At 37.3% G+C, this 13,856-nt stretch overlaps 1 protein-coding gene across 21 annotated transcripts in view; it reads right to left on the bottom strand.

The window, feature by feature from the left end:
- Nucleotides 1-13,856, bottom strand: part of MPDZ (multiple PDZ domain crumbs cell polarity complex component) — a 95,429-nt gene that overhangs the window by 22,299 nt on the left and 59,274 nt on the right. For 8 of the 21 annotated variants that reach the window (XM_038123470.1, XM_038123488.1, XM_038123468.1 and 5 more), the window contains 8 exons: nt 11,891-11,995; nt 11,019-11,111; nt 10,362-10,539; nt 8,251-8,361; nt 7,639-7,722; nt 5,000-5,101; nt 3,791-3,862; nt 950-1,112 (listed from right to left, as the gene is read on the bottom strand). In XM_038123470.1, the coding sequence (XP_037979398.1) occupies nt 950-1,112; nt 3,791-3,862; nt 5,000-5,101; nt 7,639-7,722; nt 8,251-8,361; nt 10,362-10,539; nt 11,019-11,111; nt 11,891-11,995 (908 nt within the window). The remainder of the gene's footprint in view (nt 1-949; nt 1,113-3,790; nt 3,863-4,999; nt 5,102-7,638; nt 7,723-8,250; nt 8,362-10,361; nt 10,540-11,018; nt 11,112-11,890; nt 11,996-13,856) is intronic. The other 13 variants (XM_038123482.1, XM_038123484.1, XM_038123489.1 and 10 more) reach the window with 6 other exon arrangements.

The following is a 13,856-nucleotide window of genomic DNA, read 5'->3' as shown; positions in this document are numbered from 1 at the left end:
TGCCCTGGATGGCCAGAGCTGCTTGGAGGGAGCTCTGAGACCCTGGCATGCAGCCAAAGACACACGTGGGGTTTCAATCTTAGCCCATGGAGCAAATTACCAACTCTGTATGAAGAATTACAAGCCACACACACAAGTTTAGGTATTGTAGTAGAAGTAGTCACGAAGTGAAAGGAAGGATTTTTGAGTGCTGTACAGGGGGGTTTTAAGCCTTGTACGCAGGGGTCCAGGTTTTGTACATGGGGGTCAGGGTTTCTAAGATGGAGGGATTTGGGTGTGCCCTGTCCTCCTTCTTTCTCCTTCCTAGCCTCCATATCGTTGGTGATGTTGGCACTCACAGATTGGTTTAGAGTAGAAAGTCACCATTCAATATAGATGATAGGCATTGGGGAAAAAGTATAAACATGTAACATGTAATGTATGATATAAAAGATGGCACCAGCCCCCTGGGAGGGCAGTGGGCCTTTGTCTGACCTGCTGAATGGGCCACAGCAGGTCAGGGAGAAGAATCTTTTAGATAAACAATAATAAACAACCTTGAGACCGGACAACAGAGGACTACTGAGTCTTTCTTTGAAAGCACGGGTTGGAGGAGAGACTTTTCCATCTTTCGGGGTCACCCCAATCCGGGGCTGGAAACCCGACAAATACTATCACGTTGATCCCTGCCAACAGTTACCTGGAGTACACTGTAACTTTTCAAATAGTCCTACATTGAACTGGAACCATGGAGAAAAAAAAAAGATTGCAGTGCAATGAAGAAAGTGAAATGAGTTTTATATTTTACTATGTGTATCTGAACAAGCACAACTAAAATAGCAACCTTAGCACCCACACCAATATGCAAATGAGAAAGAAGCAGATCAAACTGGATGCCCCCACTCCTGTGGTCTTTTACAGTGCAATTTTAATACTAAGCATTTCAAATATTATCACAGGAAAAACTTACTCCAGCTGTAACCAAACTCATCCTCCTTCTCCACATCTTCTGGGACTCTGATAGAAGATGACTGTGCAACATCAGAGCTCATTCCTGAAAATGCTGAAGGAGGGGGCAGAGGCAAGTTACAAAGCAAAGTCTTTTCTGGCTCTGTATCAGACTGACCAAATGCCTGTGGAGAGTAAGAAAAATGAAGTGGCTAAGAAGATGCAGGCTCTCTGTAGGGCAAACTAGTACACAAAAATGTCAAAATGGCAATGACTAAGCTTCAAAGTTTCAATACCAAGCAGCTGAAACTCTGAATTAATAACAGCGCACAGAAAGGCAGAGAGATCAAAGACAGAAACAAACACCAGGCAAGGTAACAAAAAACATCACTCCAAAATGTATCTGGAAGCAAACAACTCACAGTAAAAGCCCAATTCAGTAAAGTTTTATGTGCCATTTTATGTTTCAGAAAAAGCCTCCAATGAAGACTCAAGTGCTTTTGTTTTAATGCCAGATTTGTAAAGCATTTATAACCAATTTTAAGAGTCATCCCATGTAATTTCTTCCCATCATATACTTAGGAAGCCAAACATAAGGAAAGTAAAAAAAAAACCCAAAAAACAAACAAAAAAAAACCCCAACAAAAACCTGGGAACTTTCAAAATATCTACAGGGAAAAAAAAAAAAGAAACAGGCATAATAACTGAAAGGACAGTTAAAAACCAAAATTAAACAGATAACTGAAGAAATCCATAGTGACTGGACCTTTTCAGTCTCATTTACTAGTTTCCTACAAGCTGCACAGAGAAGATCAAATAAATGAGGATACAGGTTAAATCACAAGAGACAGATATTTGATGTGTTCTATTCATATTCACACAAAGTTAAGTGGTATAAATGCACAACTACTGCAATATAATAGTTAAATGCCCAAATCCACAGCCTTGAAAGCTTCCATTCAAGAAAGTTTCCTTGAGGAATATGAAATCTGATAAGGAATTTCACTATGTGAAATTTGCATAATTTTGCCTTGCTTAAAGTAAACATGTAAGCAAGAAACCTCTCTCTGAATTTCATCATTCTTTAGCTTATGTATGCCCAAGAGACCTTGATACTTGGCAGATCAGCTACTAAAGTAAACAAGAATTTTAAATGAAAACCAAGTTTTTAAAACACTCAAGTTTTCAGGTGTGTTGCCCTCACTTCATAACCCTATTCTCATAATTCCAGTTCTCACTACCTTCATCAGCAAGCTTGAACACAGCATCTCTGATGGTGCCTTTAGGTGCCAAAATCACTTAGGTAATAATCTCTTCATCAGAGGCAACAGTGAAATGAATAACATACACCTTGGAAAACTTTATCAGCTTTCAAACTGAATGTGTTGAGAAACCTGGGAAGTTACCAGTTTAGTAATTTTAGAATTTAAGAAAGGTTCCAGGCCTAAACAAAAATTACTTATCTTCACTCTGTAACTCGAAAGATATAAAGATATTGCAAATGCCCTATTTCAGTTCTCTCATTCTGCTTCTGCTTCAAGATTTTCCTTTCATTTAGGAACTTCATCGAGAAACTTAACTAAGAAGTCACTAAATCTCAAAAGTGTGGGAAGTGACACCAAAGCAAATATTTATCTAAGACAATGTCATCCTTCTAAGATGATACCTAACATTCCTAAACTGAAGCAACAAAATTCTAGCACAGACATTGTCACCTACCAGCATCAGAGAAGAGTAGAAACACAACCTAGTAACATCAAAAGTTATTTTTCAAAATCAAAAATTCATGTGTGCACAAAAAGAAAAGTTGGTAGTACCTCCACATCAAGGAGAGGCAAAAGGGAGAGGAGTTCTAGAAAAACTCTTTTTTTCAGAGGTCTTCCTAGAGTTTTACTAAAGCTAAATAATATCCTGGAAAAATGAGGAAATATGGTTTTGTGGTGAGTTGACGCTGTCTGGAGGCCAGGTGCCCACCAAAGCTGCTCTATCACTTCCTTCTTCAGCTAGACAAAGGAGGGAAAAATACGACAAGTCACCCCCCCATAGCCTCCCCAACTACCATTATCTTGCAACACAAATCCAGTACAAATATGAGATCAAACCAGATCAGCAAACTTAATTTTTTATCTTTTAAAACCAAAATTAACATACTACTTTAGAGGTACAATGTCCAAGAACAGCAAAACTTAAAGAAAACAAGACCAAAAAAAGGAACAACATATTGGTGTAAAGGATCTCTGGAAGATTTGCAAGGTGTAGATGTAGGGCTACATCCTGACAGATTAGCACTTATTAACTGCTGCCACCATAATATGACTGACAAAAAAATGCATCATCTTGTACCATTGTGAATAAGTAACAACATAACATAATCTGAACATTTTAAGGTTTAAGGAAATGCTGAAATGAAAGTAAAAGCAAGGGTCCTTTGTAGGAGGGTAAAAACTGTGCTAAAACGCCATTTGAGGGGAAGGGAACATGTCCTGCCTGCAGAACTCAGCCTGACACATTTGAACAGTCAGAAGCAGAAGCCAGTCCCCACAGTTTACACACACATAAGACTTTTGCTCCCTGAATCGGGCAACACACAGAAACCTAAAAGGCTTTAACTCATGAAATACTTTCAGTGTGCCACACCACAGTATTTCATTTAAAATACAAAGCATCCAACAGTTGAACCCATTTAGCTACCAGGGCCACTCTGATCACAGCCAAGCAAATACTGAAAATCACAGCAAGTCTGGAACTTGAAAAAATTAAGGCACAGGCAGAAAAAGAAGCAATACTCCCGAAGTTATCACAGTCCATGTACAAATGTACAGCACACATACAGTAGGACCAACTGACGGGAATTAAGACAAACCTTGAATGGTGTGGGAGCAAAAGGGTTAGTTGGGGAACAACGGAAGGTAACTCTAATTGGATTCGATACCTCCTACAGTAACAGAAAACAGCAATCCACATGTTATAGCATCTTTGGCAATACACAGTAATATTAGCCAATAACTCATTTTCAATTATGGATTCATTCTGCTAACTGCAACAACATTTATTAACTTGATTTATAAATGTATTTAAGGGGTTACTAAGGACCATCATCAAAGTTTCTCACTACACATGAACCTGAGTTCAAAAAACGAGAGAGAGGACAAAAGGCCACTCTTCTATTAATGCTAAGAAAGGAATTATGCATAAAGTACAGGATCATCAGGTTTTCTTTTAAAATGCATGCAATGTTTTTCAGAAAAATTTTTGAAAATAGAGAAAGCGTAAATCATCATTTATGTTACATGTCTACTCCCTTTCCTCAGAACTGTAACAAACACAAAAAGATTTCAAAACATATGCAATTATACACCACATATCATAAGTGTTTGTTGCACATTCAATACTTCCAACAACATGGGAAAATAGACAAAGGGCACAATCACTTGCAAGATGTAAAACCAGCTAGAAATTATTTTATTAAATCAAAAACGCATGCATATTAGGATTAAGGTATTTTTATTAGAGGTTAAAACTGTTCCCATTATGAATAACATGCAGTAAATATGCACAAAAAAAAAGTCTACCTTTTTTTTTATTTCTAAAGACTTCAGCATCATAATCATGGTTCATGAAAAGAATTTTCAAGAAGCAAAGCATCATAAAAAAAAAGCTGCAAGTTTTGTTTTTTTTTAATGCAAAAATAAAAGAGAAATATCAAAGCTGGAATGTCATAACCACAGAAAATCAAAAGAAGTACATAGCAGCAAAAGACCTTACACTGATGAGAGAGTTACACTTAGGTATTTTAAGATACATGTCAGGGACTGATCTTTCCTTTGGTAGCTCTGAATAGATCAGCTTTAGTGGTTATGATTAATGGAGCTGGCATTATTTAACTTCTCCATAACTTTTCTATGTATATGCATGTCTGTGTCTTTGAATTCACTACATAGCGTTCTCAAGCTCATCAGCACAGCACATAACTCAAACTAGTTAAAAGAATTTAAATGCAGAGAGACAGCAATGGGAAAGAAGCACACACAGGATATTTGGTGAGTGAAAAGATAGTGTGTCATCATCCAACCTTAGCAGCGTTGAACTGAGAAGAATCAGCAAATGGGTTAGTGCTGCTGAAGACAGCTGGCCTACTGAAAACACTGTTCTGCAGAAAAGGCAGGGAAGGGTTCTAAAAGGAAAGCATAATAGAAACTAAGCAAAAAAAAAAAAGTTTTAAACGAACCCTTTTCAATCATGAACCAAAACATATTCATTTAGTTGTCTGGGCTAACCGAACAAGGTCTACATTCTGCACTTGCAACAGATATGTGAAATTGGGCGAAACTGTATTTGCCCTGTGTTTCTGATGCTCTGTCAGTAGAGAGAAAAAGCACCAATCCTCACACCTGTTCTAGACCATGAAGTACATCAAGTGCAGAATTACACTGCATTTATGTGCTGTGATATTTGAAAAATCTTTTCCAAACATACAGGACACCCTTACACATTAATTAGTTGTGGGTTTCTGGGTTAGGATGAACACAAATATCTGTAATAATGCAGTAGGTTTAGTCTTATTTTGTAAACCACAGATCCTCATAATTTGATTTAACTCCTGTGGTAATACACTCACTATTTATTTTGTAAAAGGGAGGGCTTAGTAATATTAGGCATCTCTAAGCAGATTTCATATCTAATAATAAATTTCACAGAACACTTTGTATATGCACATATGCATGTGTAACTGCCTGAATTTCTAGTTTCTTGATACTAAATACTCTGGTCTTCCCCCAAAGCAAGGTACTTTCTAATTGTTATTTAACAGAAAAAGAGTTTACACATGTAGACCAGATAAAAAGATATAATTGACCATTTATATTCCTTATGCAGTTTTTGTACTGTATTCTATTTTGAGGACAGAATCTGCTTAACACGGAGGAAACAGCTCTGATTTCAAATAGTATGTTGGAAATATACTGTGTATACTTAGAAGTAGTTTCTACACTGGTTGTATCCATCCGGCAATTATCTGTAGGTCTTAGGGCTGTAAATTTAACACTGCTGGAAAATAGAATGGACAGGAATGTGAAAACCTTCCAGGATCATTTACACGAACAGTAATTTAATCAAAAGTTAAAGTGCTGTTTAAAAAAATTTCTTAAAGCATTTGTTTTGTTAAATGCTCCCGAAAATAGTAAACACATCCCTAAACATTTATTTTCAAATACCATGTTGCAAAACAGTAATTCCATTTGATAAGACAACAAGTGTTTTTGCTCTACTGTATCTTCAGCAGTGACAAAGTAATGCCATGTATGACCAAGGTTTCTTCACTGTCAAGTCATTCAAAGTCAACAGGCTGTTTCCCTAGGGTAAAAGATTTTCTGTATATGTGATTCCCATTTGATTTTGAATATTATAAAGAAAGTTTTATGAAAAGTAAATTGTTACTGTAATCACCCTATTACACTTTAAAAATTACATGTCATCTGCAGAGAATTTTTGAATATATCTTGTTGAAATTTTAGGAAATTAAAATAAGCATCACAACACTTCATATGTCAACAGTACAATCCTAGTAAAACAGGAAACAAAAGTTCAGCTACAGTCATTCAAAATTTTGCCTTTTTCATGGCAAGAGGGCACAGCTCCTAAAATACTAGCCCTAGTACTAATCCATGCAACAGCATTGTATTAATATGGACTGACTATTATGATAAAATATGGAGCATTTGAATTTGCCTGAACAGTTTAGTTTACCATACTTTTTGTGCGGTCTAGGACAAGAGGAGCAAATGTTAAATAAAGGGAGTTTGCTCTTTAACTATCTTTTAAAACTCAAATCAAAGCCTAAAGTAACAGGATTTTTTCTTTCTGTTATTTCCTTTTTTCAACTAACTTCCATTCAGAATTTTATCCATGTATCCAAGATGCTAAATTATCAGAAACTAGCTAGCATTTCATACAGCATAATGCTGTAACACTACAGCATAATCACTGTGATTATGGGACCATAATCACAGTGAAGTATTTTTTCTGACTTGGAAATATGCAGAGGGGTATAGGTACAGAACACAGACTCGATGGGTAACTCCTCATTATCAAAACTGTCACTGTCTTTTCACAGGCCACTTGCATTATTCAGGCTGTTCTGGAGTACACACAGGATGTCTCCTAACTACTATTTGCATGAAACAAAACGGAAGAAATGGACTCATTAGCTACATGTTACTTAAAACCCACTGCCTGGTTAAACACATAGTGGTACCATAATAATTACAGCTCATGTGAGTAGACATGAGTGACTTGACATGAATGAAAGCAGGAAATTCTCACTATACAGTAAGATCTTATTAAGTACAAATGCAAGTTTCAAAAGATGAAAATAATAAACATAATGCCATTTATGAAGATCACAACATAATGTATGGGTACAGGAAGAGCATTTGCAATGTTTCTGCTCACAGAGAAACAAGAGTTTGTTAGAACAATCAAGAAATAACCAACAAGCTTAATCTGAAAATAGAGAATAAAGAACTACAATCAAAGATAGCAAATTCTCTAAATAAAAGTAGTGATATAGTAATGGCATCATTTCCATCCCAAATGGGCCTAAACTTTCAGTAGCAGCAATTCTGTTCACATCACAGCAAATACAAAAGTGTTACTTTAGTAGTTTGAGTGTCAATAATCAACATTCAATAGAGCTTTTTCATGCAACTTTACCTTAGATGACTGACGATAAAATGGGTTAGTAGTTTTCTGCCCACAGGGAGCAGAAGCTGAAGAAGGGCTATAAAGAGACTCTGGCTGGGGAACAAGAGTTATGAGACAACTAGTAAATAAACATGCAGCTTACATAGACTCTACAAAGAGGAAGTTTAGTTTCTAGTGACGCAAGCAACTTATATTTAAAGCATTGTAGCTTTTGTCTGCAACGTCCATGCAGCTTAGTGACAGAAAACTTCCATGTACTTCTAGGTCCTTTCATTAATGTCCACAGAATTTTTTAACAGGCGCTGTATTTCTGCATGCGCTCCTCAGACATGCTGTCAATCTCTAACAGATGGTTTTAGTTAGACTCCTACTCTGCCCCCCAACAAATTATCTTTCTTGAGGCTTTTCAAAATAGTTTGAGGACGGCGTGCTGGAGGGTATTTCCAAATCCAAATCGATTTCATTCTAAATGGAAATAATACTTAAATCAAATCTTTGTTCCTAAAATAGTTGAGATGGCATTTTCAGGATTAAATATCCCATTCCCAAATACCACCATCTTGAACATTTGCTTCATCTATTACTATGTATTACATCTCTTTTCACATTCTTTATGCTTACCCTTGGTCTGCTTATAATGCTCTGTACCATAAAGACTACAGGATTGCCTGCCTTCCGTATGGCTTCCACAGCTTGTTCGTGGCTGGCATCTCTGAGGTCAATTCCATCCACCTGTAATTGGAAGGCCTCATCTTAACATTGCAAGAAGCTACAAGAGTCATGAGTCAGTTCTGAGTTTTGGTTAGGAAACTTTGACTAAAACCTAAGCCCAACCCTCTGTTTTTAGCGGACCTTTCTACAAACTTGGCCTGAGGTCCCTCAAATATAGGTTTGGTATTTCCAAGGGCACCAACAGAACATCAACTAAATATTCTCTTATTCCTCTGTTGTAAAAATGTTTTCCAACATTTTTAGTTCAGACTCCATAAGAGTCTCCACAAGCAATGTAACAGAAGAGATATGATAATCTGAAGAGAGTAGGAGTGTTTATCAAATAGTGCTTCCTGCAAATCCCACCTTAAGAAAAAACTTATTACTTTATGAGATTTTAAAACTGAAACTTGTTAGGTGCTGGAGAGTCTTTCATGATGAGGTATTACTGAAAAGCTTTCTATCTTCTGGAAGAATGCATGTACACAGGTAGACTAAGGGCAAATTTAAGTGCCTGGTTATTTTTTTTCACGTCTGTATATGTATGGGTGTGTAAAACATTTTGTCCTGTTATCCAGGTAAGAACAATGTTAAGGTGAGGTTAGCATCAGTAAAGTATTGCCACAATGACCACAACAAAAGCTAGAAGCTAACACAGAAAGGTTATTTGTTAGTGGCAATTCTAGCACACAAACTTATATGATGAGGATTACCCCTACAACTTTTTAATAGTCTACCTTAAACTTAATCATCCAATGCAAATAAGAGAGCACAAAAACAATCTGAGAGAAATTCTAAACCTATGAGGAACTGAACAAGAACAGTAATACTGTCCAATTTCCCATGTCTGAAAAACTGTATGTACTGCAGAGATGGAAGTTTACATATGCCACAACTTGAGAAACTAAAACCGTTCATTCAGAAACAGTCACATTAACACAACATTTTGTTTTCACTCACCCATTTCAGTTTCTGCAAGCATCACTGTCAGAGACAACTGCACTCACAAAAATCCAGTTATTCAGGTGAAATGAATATTTTTAATTTTGTGGCCTTCAAGCAAAATTCCACCTCCCAACTTCTCATACACTGCAAACTGTTCCATCCTGTTATAGAAAGTGCCACCTATACCAACATATTATTTCAAGATCCTCAACATCGATATTGTAGCAAACAGCTAACTGCAGTTTCAGTACCACCGTGTAAGTCAAGCCCAGTCTGAGCCAGAATCACAAACTCCATCATTCTGCTTGTTGGGCATCTTCTTGATGGACAGTCAGCTAGAGACATCCAGCAGGGTTAAATGGAGGCAGTTTCTATTAGCCTGACACTGGAGACAGGGCAATGTCTGACACTGATAGTCATGTCAGGAAAGATCTATTCCCTTCAGTATGTTCATTCTGCAATATCTTTAAGTGACAAAGCAGAAGTGGCTGCATGAGCACAGGACTAGCTAAGTAGAAGAGAAATGAAGATACATCCTACCCTTCAATACCACCAGCTACATTATAATGAGGCATGGGCAAAATGTTCTTCATATCTCAAGTATCACAGATTTCTTCATGTCAGGAGAAAAAAAAAATGTGCCTCCCTTAACTCCTGTCCAAGATGTCTAAGAACTATTTGAATCAATTAAGATTTAAGATGGAAATAATCTTGGCATGCATTTGCATGGTTTGCATTGGCTGTTTCTATTGCTACCCAGTGAAAAGGTGCAAAAGGTGAAAAATCTTTTCTTTTCACCAAACTTACGCTTTTTCCTCACATTCTGTTTTTCAAATAGGCAAGTCAAACTGCTGCCTTTGTAGACCCCTGCTCACACAGTCAGTCATATGCTTCAGCTTGAACATTCAACTTAACAGGCAGCTGTCTGCACACAAACACCAGCAGATGGTACCACAGTCTAGGTGGCTCAAGTGGCATCAGCTGTGGCAACTGCATAGCTGTTAGCCCACCACAAATCCCTCTCAGTGACTCCTGAGATGCAGGGGGAATTGCAGCAAAAGGTATTCAGATGGTACCTCTACAATCCGATCTCCAGTTTTCAGTGTTCCATTTTTGCCAGCTGGGCTATCTTCCAGGATATGTTTGATAAAAATCCCCCTCATCACTTCTCCATTGCTCAGGCGGCTTCCCATCCCTCGTCCTCCAACAATGCTGATGCCCAATGACTTGCTAGGCTCTCTCCAGAGTTCGACCCTTTTGTGATAAAAAAAGGACCAAACTAAATTAAAATCTGTTCTGATTATGACAAAGATGTGCACTGAAGACACCTGGATTTGCACAATTATTTTGAAAAATTCTGAAATAACTCCTCCTTGCAAAGTTTTGTCTTTCAGTGGAAGTTATCTACTGGATTGATCAGAAATTCTGTAACTGAGTCTAGTATTGGTCAGCTTGTTTGGAGTTCTAATGGAAATTTTGAGTCTTTCTCTTCATCTTTTTGGCTTGATCCTGTGAGTCAGCTTGGAATAAGTAGAGATAAATTACTATAAAAATCAAGACACTGCTAGACTGCAGGGATTTAGCCCAATGGCTGTAAAAGTCAATCATTAATCACTCCAGCAATGCACAACATACATAAGTGCAGCGATTTTGTTGTTTTTTACTCAAAATATGTTTCTGAATTTTTGAATTTCAGATGACATTTTATAATGTGCAACTAGATCTGCACTTACTTTCTGGGCTGGTTCCAGTTACTGAAAGCTGCATTTTGAAGTTCACTTTCTTCTCCCTCCCCCTCTTCACGTTCTGGAAGCTCTGGAAGTTCCCTAAGGATAAATATGAACATGCAATTAATTTCTAAAGAATCCACATAATCACTAGATTTTTCTGGAAAATTTCATATATTGAGTAACCTTGACAGTTTCAGAATTTGGATTCAGGTAAGGAACTTCTTTTTCTGATGTCTTTTAGAATCCATATGGCGTTCATGGATTCCCCGTCCACTTCTTATCTGCAATGAAGTTTCTATCCACAACACAGAATAACAAAGTGCAATTTGGAACTACAATCAAATCAAAGCTAAAGGTAATTTACTGTTTTCAAAATGGAAGAAATTACAACAGCAGCACTCAACTAAACTTATTGCTTTTGGAGATAAATTGCAAAAATCCAATTATTAATCACTTTGAAATTTTGGACAGTAACTGCAATGAATTTTTGAAACTGAAGGAAAAGAATGACATGATTTATTGTTTCCAGTTATGTTCTGGAAAGACCATCAATACCAAAGTCTTATGTTGGAAGCACTTCAGTATTTGTGGCAATCCATAAATCCAATTGCATGGTATTTAAGAGAAATTTAGTATGAAAAAAAATTCAATCTCCTTTTTGGACAGATCAAACAGACTTGTAAAAATGCTTAAAAATTTGCTAGTCAAAGCAAAACTGTATTTTAATAGCTTTTTACTGTTGTGGCGGTCTGAAGAAAATCATCCATCTTTCATCTCTTCTAAAATAAAACTTATCTTCCCAAAATGTGCAAGATGTATGGAAAGAGTTACCTTTGAGAGCTATTTGGGAGAAAGCTGTAAGCCTTTTGACTCACCTGACAATATGTGAAGGAAAAAGTTCAAGTGGCACTGTTCCCTCTGTCTGTTGTCCCATACTGGCCCTGTACTCGTCTAAATTTTCTGCTGGCACATATGTAATACTGCAATAAAATGGGACATGATTAAACTAGCACACGGAATGCCAGTCCTCCCTTTAGTGGGTGTGAGGTATGGATATGAGGAAGGCACTCAAGACTACTTTGTTGACTTCAAAGCAACAGTGCTGGTATGCTGGGAATAAGCACTCACACAAATCCTTTGCGACTTTGTACTTGCGACTTTGCAACAAGTACACATCTATAGTCAAATTAGGTAGTGGAACAGCACATAATTTTTTGTAATTAAAGTAAATGGTGCTTGAACAGTGACAGGAATGTAACAAGAGACAATCCAGCTTCATTCAAATCATAGATTCTTCATGCAAAGACAAACACTGAAGGACCTGTGAGGTTTGAGCCACCATAACCACCATTACTGACTGCTGAAAATGTTTCTGAAAGTTGGCCTGTAGGAGATTTTGTGCTTTTATGGGTGGTTTTGTATTTATTTTAGATTTCCATGCTTTTAGTGAAGAATACTTCATAGGTTTGGACATAAAAATGTGTTACAGCACAACACCTATGCCACAGGGACCAATCCCCTGCTCAACTCCTTCCCCCAGGTCTTCATGCACTTCCAACCAGTTTAGGATAGTCAGACAATTGTGTTTCATCAGAAAAATGATGTGCAGACTCCACTTGATGTCTGAATGCCAGAAACAGTCCAACAGACTGGGGAGAGTGAAACAAAGAGGGGAAAAAAGATTAAGCCCTAAAGAATATTTCTCGAAAAGCTTCCATCTGGGAGGCAAAAGGATACCACAGTATCCTCCATGATATAAGCAGGGCTACTTAGATAGCCTTCCTTTAATGATGCTTTGTGTTCTTAAAAATCTACAGCTTAGCTATCAGACTCAAGTATACCAAGAAGTAAGGATGATGGAAAAAGGGCAGAAAAAAAAGTCTGTCTTGCCATACATCACACTTTTCAAAGAAAAAAAATAACATATTTCCCCATGGAAGAGACAGGGCTAAATCAAAAATAAAAGGCCTTGGCCACTTCACAAGGATATGTAAGCAGCTGGGAAGAGACTCTTTCAAGTCTGAGGCTCTCACATGGAGCCATCTCCTGTCCATCATTCCTGAGTGATGTCCTCTTTGTCACACCCTGATTGCCAGTGATTGCCCCTACTCAGTAGTTTTCTGCTGAATACATCAAGCATCAAAACAAACGCAAATGAAGTTTTATATGACTAATGCTATCAGTCTAAAACACTCTACCAAAATTATTAAAAGTGCCATCTTAATTTGTCCATCTGTGTATATGTCCAAGCATGTTCCCTACCTCCTCTCACACCTACCATATCTAGAAAAGCAACAAAAGGTGTCTAGGGTGCTGAACAGAAGGAACCTCCTAGTTCTTTTATTGGAAATTTCTAAAACCATATTATCTAAATTCATAAAAATCTCCCTGTTCTGCATTGGCCTTTTTTCAAACACGTAAGTGTTACTCCACTTGACACAACAGATTTTCATTTTGGAGCGCTGAGAAGTTAACATACACTTGGAAACAAACTCTCAGCACTATGCCACTAACCCTTATCTGCCTTTCCTAAGGGCATCCTACCACTGCAAAATACTAAAGACATGCAGCAGCTCTTCTCTGAAGACCCAGCAGTAAAACAAGAAGAAGTAAGAGAGAAAAGAATTTTGGAGAATAATGACTACTACTTCTCATCCATCTCCAACTCCAAGTGTGTTGAGTTGCAGCGAAGTACTAGTATTATGTTCACAAAACTCTCATGGGTCAAATGCTGATGCAGCCACTTCACCCAGCAAGCCCACAAGAATACCTTTCCTCTACAAAAACTGTAAGACCTGTAAGTTTCAATGTAAGAAAATGTAACATCCGATCAGTTATAGT

This window comes from Motacilla alba, chromosome Z (genome assembly GCF_015832195.1).
Source record: "Motacilla alba alba isolate MOTALB_02 chromosome Z, Motacilla_alba_V1.0_pri, whole genome shotgun sequence".
In the NCBI taxonomy this organism is placed as follows: domain Eukaryota; kingdom Metazoa; phylum Chordata; class Aves; order Passeriformes; family Motacillidae; genus Motacilla; species Motacilla alba.
This window is presented reverse-complemented; position numbering and strand designations above follow the sequence as displayed.